The 21,223-nt window shown below is 40.4% G+C and overlaps 1 protein-coding gene across 2 annotated transcripts in view; it reads right to left on the bottom strand.

Moving 5' to 3' along the window:
• UVRAG (UV radiation resistance associated) overlaps nt 1-21,223 on the bottom strand; it is a 330,830-nt gene that overhangs the window by 281,929 nt on the left and 27,678 nt on the right. For both annotated transcript variants that reach the window (XM_025357265.1, XM_025357266.1), the window contains exons 2-3: nt 10,238-10,355; nt 1,028-1,062 (exon numbers count right to left, since the gene is read on the bottom strand). In XM_025357265.1, the coding sequence (XP_025213050.1) occupies nt 1,028-1,062; nt 10,238-10,355 (153 nt within the window). The remainder of the gene's footprint in view (nt 1-1,027; nt 1,063-10,237; nt 10,356-21,223) is intronic.

Genomic DNA, 21,223 nt, shown 5'->3' with positions numbered 1-21,223 from the left:
ATAACATGTAAATACAACACATCATTGATATCCATCTATTCATTTAACAAGAGTTAATGAGCATCTATACTATTCTAGACTCCAGGGTAACAGGAGCAGCAAGATTGGCAGGGCCCCTGCTTTCATGGAACTTATGTTCTAGCAGGTGGGAGGCAGTTCATAAACACAAGCAAGCAAGAGTTTCGAACAGTGATGAACGCTTTCAGGAAAATAAAACAGGGTCATGAAAAAGCATGACTAGGGGAAAGGGAACTGCTCTGGATGAGAGAGTCACAGAACGTGTTGCTGAAGTAACATAGGTGAGACCTTGAAGACCTCTTCAGTCAGTCGAACAGCTGAGGAAACAAGTGTTCTAGACATAAGGAACAAGATAAGCTTCACATGTTTGAAGCACTGAAAGACGTACACCTGGAACACAATGAGGGCTGAAAAAAGGAGGAGATGAGGTGGAAAAGCAGACAAGGGCCAAATCCAAGATGGTATTGAACCATTATAAATATATTTTCATTACTATAAAGGTCTTCTTTGTTTTCAACACAGCCTAATAAATGGAGACATTTATGCAAATATCCAGAGTACACATTATCAAAAGTAGGACACTTACAACTTTCCAACTGAGCAATGCCACTGCCAAGAAACAAGTAGGTGTATCCTATACAAAAGTCCTAGGCATAAAATTCTTAAGAACCATATCTAAACAAAGATATCATTTATTATGACATACAGCCAGTGAAATAATCAGAAACTTATTTATGGTAAATGGAAGTGAGAAAACCATAGAATTTGAGTTTTTACCATTTAAAGTTCTTATCAGAAAAATCAGTTCATTTCAGTAAATATATATCAAGCACCTATTACATAAGCACTATAGATAGATACAGCAATGAACAAAACAATCATGACTTAACAATTGAGCAGATCTGTATCATAAAACCAGAGCTGAATCTCAACTTATTTTACATTTCTGCATTTCCTGAAAACAGGTGTATACACTTAGTCATATGTACCTGTCAGAAAGCAAACTTACCAAGGAATTCTTAATCACTTCACTTCTATAAAATTCTGGAAAAGAAGAAAAAAGAACAATAAGTGATATGAAAGAAAATAAGCCCATTAACCAACTCTTAATCCTCTAAATTTTTTAACATATGTTCAAGTAAAACATTTAAAATATTTTCAAGGAATTCATTCTTTCTATATCTGTTAAAAAAAAAAAAAAGTAAAAATTAAATGAAAGTGTTTTAAAGGGAAAAAAATTCAGTAAAGAAGGTTAAAACATTTCAGATTTGCTTTAATAATTATGACCTTACTGACTGCTTTTTCCTCCCATTCTAATTTGAGCCCTTAAAAGCTCCAACTTTCTTCCCTCCCCACTTCCACCCTCACAACTGACTCCATTTGCTCTGTTTTTCTCAAACATCTCTAATCATTACCCATTGTAGTACTATGGAGTGAATACTGATGTAGGTTACCTGGTTGCTAGTGTTTTAATCTAGGTTACCTGGTTGCTAGGTTTCGTTAAAACACTAGCAACCAGGTGACTTAAGTCCTACTTCTACCTCTGTCACTAACGCTATGTCTCTTTAATTCCCTTGGGCGTATTATTGCTCTAAGACAACTTAGATAATTGAACTGATAATTGAAGGTCCTCGGGAAGCGTTTAAATTTCATGACTCTACAAGCCTTCATGTATGCTGGAAAATGTTACAAAACTCAAGGACGCAATCAAAATGTGTCAGAAATTCAGACATTCCCGAAAACCTTCCAATATTCCCTCTACTAACCTTGCCCAAGTCATCTCCATGCTGCTCTTATGGCCAACATGATGAAACCCCATGTGTACTAAAAATACAAAAATTAGGCATGGTGGCACATGCCTGTAATCCCAGCTACTTGGAAGGCTGAAGCAGGAGAACTGCTTGAACCCAGGAGACAGAGGCTGCAGTGGGCAGAATTGCGCCACTGCACTCCAGCCTGGGTGACAGAGTAAGACTCCATCTCAAAAAGAAAAGAAAAGAAAAGAAGAGAAGAGAAGAGAAGAGAAGAGAAGAGGAAAGGAAAAGAAAATTGTACGCTCAAAGAACAATTTGACTTTGATAGATATTGCTAAATTGTTAACTACCAATATTGTGATAATTTACAATACCACTTATGAAGAAGCCTGTTCCTCCAACACTATTGTATTGTATTGTTCTTTTCATTTTATCTTCAAATGGTTAACCAATTATTCCAATCATTAATTGATGACACAAACTTAGAAATGTATGTATTTATGTGTATATATATACATATATCCTAATATACATGCACCATACTTTTTTCAAAAAACAAAAGAATAAGGGATTTAAAACTACTGTTTTTTATTACAAGGTATTTTACATTATACTGTATATATTTTTGTGTTGTGTGAATTCAGTTCAAGTATATTTTACTGTTAAGTCAGTGAAAAACACAATAAAAATAATCTTTTTCTTTTGAGAAAGCAAATTCCTTAGCTTAACCTGCAAAGTGTCTAAATTAAACAGTTTTTGCAGTATTTCCAGCTCTAAGATGAGTGGTATCATTCCTTCTTCCAAAACTTTGTTAACTTGGGGGCTGGCCCACAGTTTCTTCATCTTTCAAAGGACAATGACACCCGGAATATAATAGGGTTTTCATAAGGCTGAAATAAAATAATGTATTTCAAATATTTTACAATCTTTATTAATAAAATAGTTTTTAAACAAGTTTATTGTTTAAACAAAATTGTTTAAAATTAATAAAATTTTATTAATAAAATTGTTTAGTTTTTTCCATTCAATGTGAGCAAAATCATACACGTAAATTTTCTTTTTTTTTTTTTTTTTTTTTTTGAGACAGGGTCTCATTCTGTCACCCAGGACAGTGGTATGATCTTGGCTCACCGCAACCTCCGCCTCCCGGGTTCAAGCGATTCTCCAGCCCCAACCTCCTGAGCAGCTAGGATTACAGGTGCGCACCAGCACCACTTGGCTAATTTTTGTTATTTTTAGTAGAGAAGAGGTTTTGCCATGTTGGCCAGGCTCGTCTTGAACTCCTGACCTCAAACTATCCACCTGCCTCAGCCTCCCAAAGTACTAGAATTACAGGAGTGAGCCACTATGCCCAGCCTAAATTTTCAAAAAGATACCATTCAAGACCTGCCTCTACATGAAAGGGACCATTAAATACAAATATTTCTCTATGTAGCCATGCTAAGACAGAAAGAAAAAAAGCAATCACAGATTGCACAGCATGGTTCCAGTGGCACGTTTTAGCTGTTCTGCAGCATCCCATTCATTCAACAAATGCATAAATGCCTCATTCTAATACTCATAGATATGGTGTATCTATTCAATGCAAAACTATGCAGGCACTATGCATAACTTCTCCTACTATGAATGTGGACTCTTAATAGGAGAAATACAAACTTAAGCTACACTGCAAAACTATTTTTCACCTAACAGGGTGGCAAACATTCAAAAGTCTGCACAGGCTTGGTGGTGAAGCTGTGGGGAGAAAAGCACTCACACATAAAACAGCTCCCACAGAGGACAATTTCGCAATATCTACCAAAACTACAAGTACACATTCTCTTTGTCCTAGTAATTCCACTTTATGAAATTTACCCTATCAATATACTGCCACTCATACAAAACAACGTATTATAAAGTTATTCAATGCAATACTGTGTGTATAGCAAAAGACTGGAACCATCTAAGTGTCCACTAATAGGAGCCAGTTATGGTGTATCTATTCAATGCAAAACTATGCAGAAAAAAAAACAAAAATCAGGGATGCTGTCTATGAATCAATATGGAGAAAACCCTACGATAGTAAGTGAAAAATGCAAGGTATAGAAACATAAATAGTATGGTACACTTTGGGTAAAAAAGAGGAGAGAAAGGAATAAGAATATTTGTATTTGTACTTGTATTTGCATAAAGAATCTCAGGAAAGACAAGAAATGAGTAACAGTGGTTATCAGGGTGGGGTAGAAAACTAAGGTGATGGAAGGCCAGTGAAAGGGAGGCTTTAATATGAACCTTTATATCTTTGCATATATACACATATATATATATTTTTTTTACCTACTAAAAAAATTAAATTAAAAAGACAAAAATATTTGAGGGCCTAGTATGTGTCAAGCGTGGTTCTGCAGTTCTGCATATTGGGGTCAGAGCAATGAGCAAAAGTGACCTGAAAATCTCTGTCTTCATAGAGCTTACATTCTAGTGGAAAGAGACATACAATAATCAAATAATTAAACATACAGTATGTCAAGTGATCTTAAGTACCGCGGAGAAAAATAAAGCACAGAAGACAGAGGAGAACAATCACAATTTATAAAAGCATTAGTCAGTGATCAAGGAGACTTTCTCTGAGAAACATTTGGAATAAAGTCCTGCAATTCAGAAGGAGCAGCACTGAAAGGAAAAAAAAAAAAAGGCCAGGTGCAGTGGCTCAGGCCTGTAATCCCAGCACTTTGGGAAGCCAAGGCGGGTCAATCATGAGGTCAAGATTGAGACCATACTGGCCAACATGGCGAAACCCCATGTCTACTAAAAATACAAAAATTAGCTGGGTGTGGTGGCGCACGCCTGTAGTCCTAGCTACTTGAGAGGCTAAGGCAGAAGAATCGTTTGAACCCAGTAGGTAGAAGTTGCAGTGAGCTGAGATTGCGCCACTGCACTCCAGCCTGGGCAACAGAGCAAGACTCCATCTCAAAAAAAAAAGTAGGGGGGGGGGGGGAAGAAAGATCTGCAAGAAGGTAGAAGCACTAGTCATGTGAATATGTGAAGGAAAAGTATCCAAGTCAAATAAATGTCAAATGCAGAGGTCTTTAAGTTAGTTAAAACCAATGCATTCAAGCAACAGCTACACGTTCAGCTAGCTGGAACACAGACAGCTGGAAGAGTAGCAGAAATTGAGTTCAGAGAGGTAACCAAGAACCAGATCATGAAAGGCCTTCTAGGAAACCATAAGGATTTTAGCTTATACTCTGAACGAGATGGGAAGCCATGGGAGGGTTCTGAGGAGAGAAATAAAGGGATGTGACTTTGATTTTAACAGGATCTCAGTTGAGAACAGACTGAGGGAGTTGCACGAGCATACAAACCTGTTAAACATCTACTCCAACAATGTAGTTAAAAGATGACTGTGGTTTGAAGATAGCAAGAAGTGATTAGGTTATTGATATATTTTGATAGTAAGAGCCAAAAGTATATGCCAAAAGACTGGATATGAAACGTGAGAGAAAGAAGACAATCCAGGATAATTCCAAAGTCTTTGGCCAAGGAAATGGAATTGCCATTTTCTGATATAAGCAAGAATACAGGAGGTGGATCACAGCTGGAATATCAGAAGCTCAGTTTTGAACATATCAAGTTTAAGTTACCTACTAGACTCCAAATGGAGCTACAGAGTAGGCAACTGGATTACAGGGGTATCAGTTCAAAGGAAAGATGAACAGGTGACATTTAAAACTGTAAGACTTGACCCAGGCCTTGGTGGCTCCCGCCTGTAATCCTAGCACTTTGGGAACCAAGGCAGGTGGACTGCTTGAGCCCAGAAGTTTGAGACCAGCCTGGACAACACGGCAAAACTCGGCTCTACAAACAACAAAAAAAAATTAGCTGGGCATGGTGGTGTGTGCCTGTAGTCCCAGCTACTCCAGAGGCTGAGGTGGGAGAATCACCTAAGCCCCAAAAGGTTGAGGCTACAGTGAGCTGTGATACTGCACTCCAGCCTGGTTGACAGAGTGAGACTCTGCCTAAGAAAAAATAAATAAAAATAAATAAAACTACAAGACTTAAGTAAGATCGCCAAATTAAGTAATATAGAGTTCATCTTCTGATGTATTCAAGACAGTTGGAATTCCAGGAGAGGGCAGGCACTTACATTTCATGGGTCAGAAAATAACTATGAAAAACAAACTTGAGGGCTGGGCGCAATGGCTCATGCCTGTAATCCCAGCACTTTGGGAGGCCAAGACAGGCGGATCACGAGGTCAGGAGATCAAGACCATCCTGGCTAACACAGTGAAACCCCGTCTCTACTAAAAATACAAAAAATTAGCCAGGCATGGTGGCGGGTGCCTGTAGTCCCAGCTACTTGGCCGGGGGGGGCGGGGGGGGCGCTGAGGCAGGAGAATGGCATGAACCCGGGAGGCGGAGCTTATAGTAAGCTGAGATCTGGCCACTGCACTCCAGCCTGGGCCACAAAGCGAGACTCCATCTCAAAGGAAAAAAAAAGAAAAGAAAAACAAACTTGATTGTATAAAAATTGCAAGTTTAACAGAAAACCAAGTTTAGAACCCATCCATCCATTAACACAAGGCTTTGTTCTCTGGGGATATAATAACTAGTATTTGATTGAAAATAAGACAGTCTCCTAAAAGCACTACAAGGATGTCAAAAGTCAAAAAATTTCACACATCTCTTCTTAAATTTCACACGTATCTTCTTCGGATCTGCTGTGAATTTACCTGAAATAAAAGAAAAACTTAGAAACCAGCATTTTGGATATTCTTCAATAAAAAACTGTCTTCTGACACTAAGAAATGTCACCACTAAACAGGTGGTACGGGTGGTTAATCGAGAAGAGTCAATTGGTCTCTTATCATGGTTGTTCTATACCAAGGAGCAAACAAGGATCATAAAATATTCACGTTTGTTATAACAGGTCCGACCAACAAGATACAACAGCATTAACTAGAATTACTACAGAAAGGGCTTCCCAGCTCCTCCTATGGTAGTTAAAAGTTCGTAAAGCCCAACAAAGTTCATGAATAGGCTTCATTCAACCATGACATTTTGGAATGGGAGGAATGCTGAGAAATCACCAATCCCTTCATTTTAATGATAAATTACTAAAGCTGGCAAGAGGGAGTAAACGCCCTATCCAAGAGGCTTGACAGCTAGTGCCAAATTCAACAGCTACACCAGACCCTGGACTTCCCAGGGTCTGTCACCAGCTATTCCCTACCTGTGTTGATGATTATCTCACTGAGATAACTTCAAAAAACAGTCAATGATAACTGCTAAATTCAAGATATAATCTGAGCTAAAAGAGAAAAAACAAAAACAAAAAAGTCACTTCGCTTTCATCATATCTCTAGACAAGTTTTTTAACATGATCATCAACCAGTCCCATGACTACTCGTTTTAGAAAACACTATTATGATTATTATAATTCTAATTGCTATCATTTTCCAAATTCCCAAAATGTGCTAAGTACTGGTGTTAATTACTATTATCAGAGGTGACACTGGGGTAAGAACACAGAAGTTTTGTTAAGATAACCAGGACTGATTATACAGAAACTCATCAAAAATTTAAAATACTCCAGCACTGTCATATATTGCTAGTGATAATAACCAATTAGTGAGCAGTAGACTAAATGTTTTAAGGCCTACAAAAATGCTTATACCCTTAAACCAAATAGTAGCCAACCTGTTTCATTTTCCTTCTGGACATATAGGAAGCTTATATTTCCCAGTCCCCTTTCCATCTAAAAAAGACAATTCAGTCCAGGCACAGTGGCTCACGTCTATAATCCCAGCACTTTGGGAGACTGAGATGGGCAGGTCACTTGAGTTCAGTAGCTCAAGACCAGCCTGGCCAACATGGTGAAACCCCATCTCTACAAAAAATACAAAAATTAGCTGGGTGTGGTGGCGCATGCCTGTAATCCCACCTTCTCGGGAGGCTGAGGCAGGAGAATCACTTAAACATGGGAGGCGGAGGTTGCAGTGAGCTGAGATGGCACCACTGCACTCCAGCCTGGGCAAACAGAGTGAGACTCCATCTCAAAAATAAATAAATAAAATAAAAAATAACAAGGACAATGCAACTGATTTATGGCCAATAGAATGTAATGAAATTGGTATGGACCATTTCCATTTAAAACTCTCCTACAAGTAATCTTTCTACACCTGGCTGTGTCCGAGGCCATATATTGAGGACACCAGCAGCCCAAACTAGAAGGAACCTGCATACCTGAGTCATCACTTAGAAGAAAGCTGCCAAGATAGCGCCTGATAAAGGACACCTGCACTGGACTTAGTATAAGAAATGTATTATGGTAAGCCACTAAAAGTTGTGGTATTTGTTACAGTAGCTACCATTAAGCATTCAGATGAATACAATTGTTTTAAAAATATGGAATGGGCTCAGCACAGTGGCTCATACACATAATCCCAGCACTTTGGGAGGCCAAGGCAGGTATAGGATCACCTGAGGTCGGGAGTTCAAGACCAGCCTGGCCAACATGACAAAACGTTGTCTCCATTAAAAATACAAATATCAGCTGGGCGTGGTGGCAGGCACCTGTAATCCCAGCTACTCAAGAGGCTGAGGCAGGAGAATTGCTTGAACCTGGGAGGCAGAGGTTGCAATGAGCCAAGATTGCACCATTGCACTCCAGCATGGGTAACGCAGCAACACTCTGTCTCAGAATAAATAAATAAATAAATAAATAAATAAATAAATAAATAAATAATGCAATGGTTAGACTGAAAAGTGAGAATGAAATAAAATTACATGAGGACAGTGGAATTTGAGTCCTTTTCCCATCCTTAAAAATTATTGCTGGGTGTGGTGGCTCACGCCTGTAATCCCAGCACTTTGGGACGCCAAGGCAGGTGGATCACAAGGTCAGGAGTTCGAGACCAGCCCGGCCAACATGGTGAAAACCCATCTCTACTAAAAGTATGAAAGTTAGCCAGGCGTAGTGGTAGGTGCCCGTAATCGCAGATACTTGGGAGGCTGAAGCAGGAGAATCACTTGAATCCAGGGAGGAGGAGGTTGCAGTGAGCTGAGATTGCGCCATTGCACTCCAGCCTAGGCAACAGAGCCAAACTCTATCTTGGGGGGAAAAAAATTATTTTAAGACTATTTACTCTGAAGGAGTTTATTCACTGTATATTTCTTGACTGAATGTTTTAATGAGCAGATACTGGAACTGACATTTAAAAAAAAAGTTGTTAAACAATCGCCGCTTTAAATAATGATTAAAACTAAAAAGAGGTTAGGGACCGTGGCTCACACCTATAATCCCAGCACTTTGGGAGGCTGGGGCAGGAGCATAGCTTGAGTCCAGGAGTTCGAGACCAGCCCAAGAAACATAGTAGGACCCCATTTCTACAAAAATTTTTTCAAAGTTAGCCTGGAGAGGCATCTCACACCTGTAGCCCCAGCTACTTGGGAGACAGAGGCAGGAGGATCATTTGAGTCTGTGAGGTCAAAGCTGCAGTGAGCCATGATTGTGCCACTGCACTCTAGCCTGGGTGACAGGGTGAGATCCTATCTCGAAAATAAATAAATATATATATACATATCTATCTCACTTGAATTTTTCACCTTTGCCACAGGACAAGATTCAAACAAGTCTCAGTATCTTTTGTTAAAATGATGTCACCTTTTGTTAGCATAAATACATATTTAATCACATCAAGATTTTTATGATCCTCATAAAAATCTGTCTTACCTACTTCGTAAGACATCATTATCTCTACTTTACAAAAGGGGAGAGTGAAGTTCCAGAAACCATGATCTTCATCAAAAGCCACAAAGCTAGTGAGTAGCTGGGCTAGAACTAGTATGGAAGTATTTTCCATCATAATCCAACATTACTATCATTTTACCATGCTTCCTCTCTTACACCATCCCACCTAAGCCAACTGATTATGTCTCAGTGCCTCTCATCTCATATGCATTCTGCAGGTGGTTGTGATTTTTAATCAAATATTTGGTCTGCTCTTAGAATTTTCACTTACAGAAGAATCCATAGTATAATACATAAAACTGAATTAGAGAAAACTATGTCATTCTTCTGAAAAAGATCCTATATATACAGGAAATTACAGATATGAGAAGATATAAACTAGGTCCCTATTTTACCATACTATTAAAGAAAAGAAATTTATTACATTTTTATAACAGTAAAATTACTACAGGATACTGGATTCCATCTACTTGAAATGCTAGGTACTAGACCATTAATAGCTAACATTCATAAAAGAATGATAAACTTATCAATGTAAGGCTCAGTTATCTGAAAGAACTATCCAATTGCCATTTTTCTTTAGTATACATCCCAACTGCTCATATTTTCAGACAGCAAAACAATTTAGGTTTCCGAGAAGCTGCAACAGCAGGAGGCACTGAGAATCACTTGTGTTACAAAAAAAAATAAAAATATAACAATCTGTGGGTTGCAAGTCCACAGATCCCCTTACCCTTATATATCTTTTCAGTACTACACAAGTGAAGTGTAAAGTAGGTATCAAGGAGCTGATGGCCATTTCTATTAACAATGTTCCGGGCAGCAATGTTCCGAAGATGTCGAAGACGCCGCTGAAAAATAACAAAAAGAGAAGGCATTCAGCTTTTTCCTCCTATAAAATTTTCTGAAAGTTGCAGTTCAAAAATGAAACGTAATAGGTTGTCTCAGTCATTTATTTATTGAGCCAGAAACCATAACCCAGTCTCTTATTTATGCCTCAGTATCCCCTCTGTCAAACAGGAATTATACCTGCCCTATCTCATTTACCAGGTGGTTGAAGAATGAAGTGACAACAGACATGAAATATTTTTGAAAAGGACTAATGTTATGTAAGCGCTATATACCCATATAATAGCATTAGTATTCCCTGGAACATAAACTAAATAATAATTTGCTTTTCTCCACAGAGGGATTCTGATAGACATGTAAAATCCATCTCATACCAACAGATAATCACCAGTTAACACATAACACTCACCCCTGATGCTACTTCAATCTAGATGCCAGATTTCTATACAAGCAGGAAAATGAGGCCACAGCCAAAAAACAAAAATAGTGACTCACTGGTCACTCCATCCAGCCAATAAAGCAACTGCGGTGAGCTTCCATTCAATTCTCATTTCACCAGTAATCAACCAGTCTCAATTTCCTAATCAGGCCTCCTTCCTAACAATTTCGCCAACCAAACTCTTTAATGATTTGAAATCACAAGTTTGGAAACGCAAAAGCTTCAGAAGCAATAGTAGAAATCAACAAAAATACAAAATAAGCTTAAGGGATAGCCAAATCAACTCATACATCAAAAAGAGAATGTTGGCAATGCTGAAGTCTGGGCACAGCAGATTCATCCCCAAAAGTTAGTTCCCTATGTCAGACCATTATCTTCAGAGAGTTAAAAATAGAAAGCAAGTGCTTACACTTAAAATATGCTTAAAGCTCTCCCTCAGGCTGAAAGACAGTTCACTCTCCTGGGGTAAGTCCACTTTCAATTACATGCGCAGTCAGCCAGAAGAGCTCAGGTCTTTTTCCCTTGCACATACCAACCCAATCCTTTCTTCCAATCTAGAGATTAAGATTCTTTGAGAGAAAAGGTTATTGTCTAATAAATTTGTTTAATCCTCTAAGTATGAAAAGCCTCAAACATATTTACAAAAAGTTTCCTGGGCTTACTCTAAAAGGCTCATTTTTCCACAATCTGCCAATGGTTTCCATTTCACACCCTGGATTACAGCAACCATTTTCTCCTGCTACATACTTTTCATTAGCCCTTTCAGTCAAAACTTTGAAAACAGGAACCACTAATTATCTCTATACAATAATCACATATATTTTGCTATAAGAATGCAATCCTGCTCCTCTGTTCAAAGACCTGAAAACATCTGGAATATCTAGGATAATGTACAAACATCCCAACATTGTGTTCAAAGCCCTCTACAATCTGACTTCTCTATATACCATCCTTACTTCCCACCAGATCTTCCACATACTCAACCCCTCAGTCACACATGACTGCTTAAAGTCCATCAAAAAGACCATGCACTTTCCTAGCTCCATGCATTTGCTGATGGTAGATCTCAATGCCCATCCTGCTCTTTAAGGAGATCCTATGCATATTTCAAAGTTTAGGAAAGAAGATTCCTGCCCTTCCTGATTTTCCAACTGAAATTGAGGCAGGAGAATAGGGTGTCCAAGGACCTAAGGCCAACCTAGAACTAAATCTAAAGGAAAACCCCAACTTTCCATGTCTGAGTAACAAAAGGACCAAAGGCTACTCCCTTTGCAAACCCCCCAATATGATTAGGTGCTTTCCATAACCAATCAGATGCTTGCATAGGAGTGTAACTTGGTAACTTCAGCCTCTGATTGGCAGTTTTCTGCAACCAATCAGACTGATTGCAGGCCACCACTTTATTTGCATGGTGTGAACACCAAGTGGCCAATGGGAAACCTTTGGGGGTATCCGGACCCTAGAAGATTCTGTAAGGGGACCCTTGAGGGGGCTGCTCAGGCCCACTCCCACCCTGTTGAGTGTACTTTCTTTCTTTTTTTTTTTTTTTGAGATGGAGTCTCACTCTGTCGCCCAGGCTGGAGTGCAGTGGCCGGATCTCAGCTCACTGCAAGCTCCGCCTCCCGGGTTTACGCCATTCTCCTGCCTCAGCCTCCCGAGTAGCTGGGACTACAGGCGCCCGCCACCTCGCCCGGCTAGTTTTTTGTATTTTTTAGTAGAGACGGGGTTTCACCATGTTAGCCAGGATAGTCTCGATCTCCTAACCTCGTGATCCGCCCGTCTCGGCCTCCCAAAGTGCTGGGATTACAGGCTTGAGCCACCGCGCCCGGCGAGTGTACTTTCATTCTCAATAAATCTTTGCTTTTATTGCTCCACTCTTTCCTTGCTATGCTGTGCATTTTGTCCAATTCTTTGTTCAAAACACCTAGAACCTGGAGAACTTGCAGTGAAGAACCGCTACCAGTAACAAAATCAGTTGCTCCCTTAAAAAGGCTTGATAGAAACCATTACCGCCGATCGTGGTGGCTCACGCCTGTAATCCCAGCACTTTGGGAGGCCAAGGCGGGCGGATCACGAGGTCAGGAGATCGAGACCATCCTGGCTAACATGGTGAAACCCTGTCTCTACTAAAAATGCAAAAAATTAGCCGGGCCTGGCAGCGGGCACCTGTGGTCCCAGCTACTCGGGAGGCTGAGGCAGGAGAATGGCATGAACCCGGGAGGCGGAGCTTGCAGTGAGCCGAGATTGCGCCACTGCACTCCAGCCTGGGCAACAGAGCAAGACTCTGTCTCCAAAAAAAAAAGAAAAAAAAAAAAAAGAAACCATTACCATCACTGTACTGTTAGCATTTATTAAATGTTTACCATGTGCCATGCACTGTGCTAAATATGTGCTGCATTCCTGTGATCATTTAATTCTCATAACAACCCTAGAAGGTTAACTATTAATCATTATTCTTTTTTTTTTTTGAGATAGAGTCTCACTCTGTTGCCTAGGCTGCAGTGTAGTGGCGCAACCTCGGCTCTCTGCAAGCTCCACCTCCCGGGTTCACGCCATTCTCCTGCCTCAGTCTCCCGAGTAGCTGGGACTACAGGAGCCCACCACCACGCCCGGCTACGTTTTTTGTATTTTTAGTAGAGACGGGGTTTCACCATGTTGGCCAGGTTGGTCTCAAACTCCTGACCTCAGGTGATCCACCTGCCTCAGCCCCTCAAGGTGCTGGGATTACAGTTATGAGCCACCACACCCAGTCAATCCCAACATTTCTAAGTAACCAAATATAAAACAAAGTAAATAATGAATTACAGGAGAGATCTCAAAAGAAGGAAAGAATGCAGAAAGCAAGCCAAGGATTATACCCTATATATTTGGATATGTATTTCTATCTAAGTACTACATATACCTAAAAGATATCATTTGGTCTTTATACTCCTTTATTACTACAGAACACAAGGAAATAACCAATTCTTCGACTCAAGAGAATAACTTTATGACACATGCAATTATCATGAAATTGACTGCCTTACAAAGCAGTGTGCAGGGCTTGGACAGAGATCGAATCTGTAATAGATGCATGAATATTATTACCAAAGAGATCTCCGCATTATGTAGCAATTAGCATGACCACCTCCAAGATACCTTCCGATTCTAAACTCTACGATTTCATCTGGGTGATTACCAGTGTAATCCATTAATGCAAATAAACAGAACTAACCACATTCAGATCATTTTATAAGAAGGTTTACAAAAAACAAACTCCACAAACTGACCAACTATACTTAAAGCACTGACTGTGGGCTGTATGACTTTTTGCCTTTTTCCTTTATTTTACTTATTTCAAAAGCATTAGGGTATTTTCGTTATACCATATTTAAAATCCAAGATACTTACAGCAACTGGAATGGACAAAGGAAATAAACTTTTTCTTTTTTTTTTTTTTGAGACAGGGTCTCTCTCTGTTGCCCAGGCTGGAGTACAGTGGTAGGTCAGAGTTCACTGCAGCCTCAACCTCCCAGGCTCAAGCGATCCTCCCACCTCAGTCTCCGAAGTATCTGGGACCACAGGCATATGCCACCATGCCCAGCTAATATAAATTTTTTTTTTTTTAAGAGACAGAGTCTCCCTATGTTGCCCACGCTAATAAATTCTTCTTCTTTTTTTTTTTTTTTTTTTTTGTGAGACAGTCTCACTCTGTCACCAGGCTGGAGAGCAGTGGCGTGATCTTGGCTCACTGCAATCTTCGCCTCTTGGGTTCAAGCGATTCCCCAGCCTCAGCCTCCGCCTCCCAAGTAGCTGGGACTACAGGTGTATACAACCATGCCCAGCTAACTTTTTGTATTTTAGTAGAGACGGGGTTTCACCATGTTGGCCAGGATGGTCTAGATCTCCTGACCTCGTGATCCGCCCACCTCAGCCTCCCAAAAGTGCTGAGATTACAGGCATGAGCCACCGTGCCCAGCTGCTAATAAACTCTTTATGGGTAAATTACTGATGCAGTTTTGGTGAAAAGCTGTAAATGTACATGTAAACCCTCTTGTGCCCTAGGTCTTGCCTTCTTTTTTAATAACATTCATTCCAGAGCCAGGCACAGTGGCTCATAACTATAATCCCAGCACTTTGGGAGGCCAAAGCAAGAGGATCACTTGAGCCCAGGAGTTCAAGATCAGCCTAGGCAACAACAAAGTGAGACCATATCTCTAGAAAAAATAAAAATAAAATAGCCAGGCCGGGCACAGTGGCTTATACCTGTAATCCCAGCACTTTGGGAGGCCGAGGTGGGTGGATCACCTGAGGTCAAAAGTTCGAGACCAGCCTGGCCAAAATGGTGAAACCCCATCTCTACTAAAGATACAAAAATTAGCCAGGCGTGGTGGCACACACCTGTAATCTCAGCTACTTGGCAGGCTAAGGCAGGAGAATCACTTGAACCCCAGAGTTGGATGGAGGTTGCAGTGAGCCGAGATCACGCCACTGCACTCCAGCCTGGGCAACAGAATGAGTGAGACTCCATCTCAGGAAAACAAAAGAACAGGCTGGGCACTGTGGCTCATGCCTGTAATCTCAGCACTTTGGGAGGCCGAGGTGGGTGGATCACCTGAACAGGAGTTCGAGACCAGCCTGGCTAACATGGCGAAACCCCATCTCTACTAAAAATACAAAATATTAGCCAGGTGTGGTGGCACACACCTGTAATCACAGCTACTCAGGAGGCTGAGGCAGGAGAATTGCTTGAACAAGGGAGGCAGAGGTTGCAGTAAGCTGAGATCATGTCACTGCACTCCAGCTAGGTGACAAAGCAAGACTCCGTCTCAAAAAAAAAAAAAAAAAAAAATGAAAGAACAAAGTCAGAGGACTGACATTACTATAAAGCTACAGTAATCAAGGCAGGATGGCATTGGCAAAAGAAGAGACAAATAGATGAGAACAGAATAGAGAGCCTAGAAATACACAAATACTGTCAACTATTCTTTGATAAAGGCTCAAAGACAATTCAAAGACAACAGCCAAGTCTTTTCAACAAATGGTGCTGAAAGTGGACATTCACATGCAAAAAAAAAAAAAAAATGAATGTAGACACAGATCTTACACTTTTCACAAAAATTAACTCAAAATGAACCAGAGACCTCAGTAAAAATGCAAAACTATAAAACTCCTAGAAGATAATATAGGAAAAAATCTCGGTGATCTTGGGTTTGTGATGACTTTCTAGATACAACACCAAAAGCATAATTCATAAAAGATGAAACTGATAAGTAGGACTTAATTAAAATTTAAAACTTGGTTTTTCTTAGGCCTTGCAATGGTTCTGAGTGGTCTGAAACCCTTACCAGATTCTGATGCCCACCCACCAGATGGTTGGAGAACACAGGGCACTTCACATCTAAAAACCTGCCTAATGACTAAAACGGGGTAAGTCTTAACAGCACTTTTAGCCTACAGGAAATCCTCAAGGCTCATCCTTCAACTGCTCTTGGGTATATGGTCTAGCAGTACTGCACATCCTAGAGGCACCATCGAGCATAAATATCAATGCTTTGATCTTTTCTAAACAGAATTCCTGGTCTGTTTAGAATTAATGGTCCAGCTATAGATATTTAAGCCAAACTTTTTTATGATCTAAATTGCTTCAAATATCTCAGGAAAGTAAAAACATTCTGAGTAAATAAAATTTAAATTTACACAAAAAAATTAAAATTTACATAAACTTTGGAATTACTCTTTAAGATAACATTCTATGCAGTTTTCTTTTTCTTTCATGTCTGTGACATAACTTCCTAAGATCGCCTTTTTTTTTTTTTTTTGGCAACTTTTAGGCTCAAGAGGTACATACACAGGTTTTGTTACATGGGTAAACTGCATGTCTCAGGGTTTGGGGTACAGATAATTTTCCCACCCAGGTAATCAGCATAATGCCCAATACCTAGTTTTTAAATCCTCACCCTCTTCTCATGCTCCACCCCTCAAATAGGCCCCAGTATCTACTGTTCCCTTCTTTGTGTCCATGTGTACCTATAAGAGAGAACATGAAGTTTTTTGTTTTCTGCTCCTGCATTAATTCATTTAGGATAATAGAATCCAGCTCCAACCATGTTGCTGCAAAGGCCATGATCTCATTCTTTTTTCTGGCTGTGTAGTATTGCATGGTGTATATGTATAACATTTTCTTTATCCAGTCTACCATTGATGGGCATCTAGGTTGATTCCATGTCTTTGCTATTATGAATAGTCATGTGGTCAAGCAATCTCCAGAAACTTCCTCAAATGCTCTACTTCATACTTTCACTGTTTTAAAATGCTCTTTGTGCATTATACTACAGTGGTAGCTTTAGGTGGCTGAGTTGTGCTCTAGTAACATCCATCCCCAGAGCTGAATAGGGGATTTTAATTTTTAAATTAACATGGCTTTAAAATATTTGAAACACTACCTATCACATCCTTATATAAAGGTTAAAAACATTCACTAACATACAAAATCAAACTCTATTCAGCTTTGCTTTGGGGGATAGACAGATTATAGGGCACAATTCAACTACCTGAAATGTTGGCAGTGGGCAAAAGAGCAATATGACCCTAAATTCCTTAACTTTTTACAAATCTTTCAAATACAAATTCTAACACAAGAATTAAGTGGTCTGCATAGTAAATTTGAAACATCTGGCTGGTCATGGTGGTTTACACCTATAATCCCAGCACTTTGGGAGGCCAAGGAGGACACATCGCTTGAGCCCAGGAGTTTAAGACCAGCCTGGGTAACATGGCAAAACTCCATCTCCACAAAAATTAGTTGGGCATGGTGGCGCATGAATGTAGTTCTAGCTACCCAGGAGGCTGAGGTGCGAGAATCACTTGAGCCCAGGAAGCCAAGGCTGCAGTGAGCCATGATAGCGCCAATGTACTCCAGACTGGGCAACACAGTGAGACCTTGTCTCAAAAAAACAAAAAAAAGAGAAACATCTGCTTTAGTAAAAAAATAAAAATATTAGTATTACAATCATACTCATTTGTATGACTATAAACCAGTGCTTCCAAAAAACCTAGAATAGCTGTTTTGCTTCTTAATACCAGTAATTTTCTTAGAAAGCTGCTTTAGGCCGGCCGCGGTGGCTCACGCCTGTAACCCCAGCACTTTGGGAAGCCAAGGCAGGCAGATCACAAGGTCAGGATATCAAGACCATCCTGGCTAACATGGTGAAACCCCGTCTCTACTAAAAATACAAAAAATTAGCCGGACGTGGTGGCGGGTGCCTGGAGTCCCAGCTACTCCGGAGGCTGAGGCAGGAGAACGGCGTGAACCCAGGAGGCGGAGCTTGCAGTGAGCTGAGATGGTGCCTCTGCACTCCAGCCTGGGCGACAGAGTGAGACTGTGCCTCCAAAAAAAAAAGAAATCTGCTTTAAAACTTAACAGTAGAATACAAACAACTTTTTTGTTTTGTTTTTATATTTTTGTTTGTTTTGTTTATGGCCTTGTAGATCCACAGTCCAGTACAGTTAACTCTACCTGCAGCATCAGAGATGTTCATGCGATTCAGCTCAGGCCAATCAATCAGCACATTCTATTCCCCTGATCATAACATATGATCCAACTAGGGCTAACGAAAGACCCAGAAATTAAACTGTTGAGAGTTCTCTCTTTTTTTTTTTTTTTTTTTTTTTTTTTAGATGGAGTCTTGCTCTGTCACTCAGGCTGGAGTGCAGTGGCGCAATCTCAGCTCACTACTGCCTCAGCCTCCCAAGTTGCTGGGACTACAGTTGCACACCACCACACCTGCTAATTTTCGTATCTTTTGTATAGACAGGGTTTTGCCATTTTGGCCAGGCTGGTCTCGTACTCCTGACCTCAAATGATCCACCCGCCTCGGCCTCCCAAAGTGCTGGGATTACAGGCATGAGCCCTTGCATCTGACCATGAGTTCTTTTTTTTCCCCCCACTGGCCCTGAACCTAGAAGGACATAGGGCTACAGATCCTGTCAGTCATCTTTCCATCACAGTGAAACCAGGGAATGAAACCAACAAAGAAGAGAGCAGAGTCAAGAGATGTGGGATTCAGACCCTGCTGACACAATCTAAGTCTCAATCAAACTATACTTAAAATGAGTACTATGATGGCAAACATCAGCCCATAGCTTTAAAACTGTCAAAGATTACAACTAGGGAAAGAAATTATACTGTAATGTTTATTAAGGATTTATCCCATGGCAGGTTAGTAGTTGAGGAGTAACATTCTAACTTAGTGGCAAGATAAAAGAAATGTTTCACTTTTTTAAACATACCCACATTTTAGAAAACGATCATTTCTGTAGGGTCAATCTACATTCGTTGATACAGTTTTGAACCTCAATATAGGGGAAAGCAAGATTTAAAAAAACAGTCAGATCACACACCAGAACTGACAGAACTCAAAGCCATTTTCAGTAGTAAAATATTTCACCTTTCCTTTGTATGCATCTAAAATTCTCTGGCTTCTGGGATATATTAATGACCAATGAGAACTGATGTGCCCTGAATCTTGCTTTGTATCAAGCACTGGAGAGTGATTCAGAGAGGCTGATAACCAAAAGACAAAGAAATGGCTCCCATTCACCCTCCCTTGCTGGATCACTTACTTAAAAAACAAAAGTAGTATGGTTCTTGAATATAATTACTCCATAAATCCCCACCATCACCAAACTAAACCATCCCACACACAACTTTCACAACTCCCAGGGCCACAGGGAAGTACCTTCTAAATCGAGTTTGAGTCTGATTTGTTTAATCTGTAAGAGTTGGCCACGCGTAGTGGCTCACACCTGTAATCCCAGCACTTTGGGAGGCCGAGGCAGGCGGATCACGAGGTCAGGAGATCGAGACCATCCTGGCTAATATGGCAAAACCCCGTCTCTACTAAAAATACAAAAAAATTAGCCAGGCATAGTGGCAAGCACCTGTAGTCCCAGCTAAGGAGGCTGAGGCAGGAGAATGGCGTGAACCCAGGAGGCAGAGCTCACAGTGAGCCGAGATCACACCACTGCACACCAGCCTGGGCAACAGAGCAAGACTCTATCTCAAAAAAAAAAGGGGGGGGGTTATTACACATCAATAATGTAACCAATAATCAATAACCTAGAGATCAATGAAAAAGGGGCAAAGGATACGAAAAGGCAGGTCAGGCCAGGCACGGTGGCTCATGCCTGTAATCCCAGCACTTTGGGAGGCCGAGTCGGGCGGATCACGAGGTCAGGAGTTCGAGACCGGCCTGGGCAACATGGTGAAACCCTGTCTCTACTAAAAATACAAAAGTTAGCTGGGAATGGTGGCAGGCGCCTGTAATCCCAGGTACTAGGGAGGCTGAGGCAGGAGAATCATTTGAACCCAGGAGGGGAAGGTTGCAGTGAGCCGAGATCGCACCATAGGACTCCTGCCTGGATGACAGGGTGAGACTCCATCTCAAAAAAAAAAAAAGAAAAAGAAAAAGAAAGAAAAAGAAAAGGCAGGTCAAAGGAAAAGGAAAAATAATGGAACTAGTCAATGAACATGTGAAAAGATGTACAATCACACCCATAATTTTAAAATACACACATCAAAATAAATATTCCACCTTGTGGCCGACCGCAGTTTCCAAACATGGTTGCCCCAATACATCCCATCTGACATGCTCTCTCACGATGTAATGCTGCCACCCCTGTCATCCATGAATAAGGGAGGTCTATGTTTCCTCCCCCTTAAATGTGGGCAGAAATGAAGCTATGTGATTTCTGAGGCTAAATGATGAAAGGTAACATGGCTTCCACCTGGTCCTTTTGGGATATTCTTCCTTGGAACCCAGTGACTATACTGTGAGGAAGCCAACCAGTCACATGGGCTTCATAGGTGTTCTCTCCACAGCCTCAGCTGAGATTCCAGCAGGCAGCCAGGCATCTAAGTGACCATGTCCTGAGGCTCCGAGCCTCAAGAAATGACATCAAGATAATAAGCAGAGACAAGTTGTTCCCACCAAGCTCAGACCAAACTGCAGATTTCTGAGCAAAATTAATGATGATGATGTTATTTTAAGCCACTCAAGTTTTTGTTTGCTATGGAGTAATAGATAATTAAAGGGACTGATCTGATTAAAGAGTCAAACAATTTTAGTCTCTACTGGGGCTGACACTGGAAAGGAAGGACAACAAAGTGAGGAAAACATAAAACCGGTCTGCTTTGGAGCGAGGGCAATTTAGCAAAAATTATCACATTTTAAAATGCATATAAAATTTTACCAAGCATTTCACAAGTGATAAAATTGTGTGCAAATATGTTTATTCCAGTATTGCTATAAAAGCAAAAACTGAGTAACACTCTTACATTGTGGTACAATGTAAAAATACAATGGAAAACCATATTACCAGTTATTTTAAAAGGTCATTGAAAATGATGATATGAAACAAACAAAAGAACAAGAAATGTTTAATGTTCAC

Source organism: Theropithecus gelada, chromosome 14 (assembly GCF_003255815.1).
Source record: "Theropithecus gelada isolate Dixy chromosome 14, Tgel_1.0, whole genome shotgun sequence".
Lineage (NCBI taxonomy): Eukaryota > Metazoa > Chordata > Mammalia > Primates > Cercopithecidae > Theropithecus > Theropithecus gelada.
Note: the sequence above shows the minus strand (reverse complement) of the source record. Positions and strands in the feature narration are given on the sequence as shown.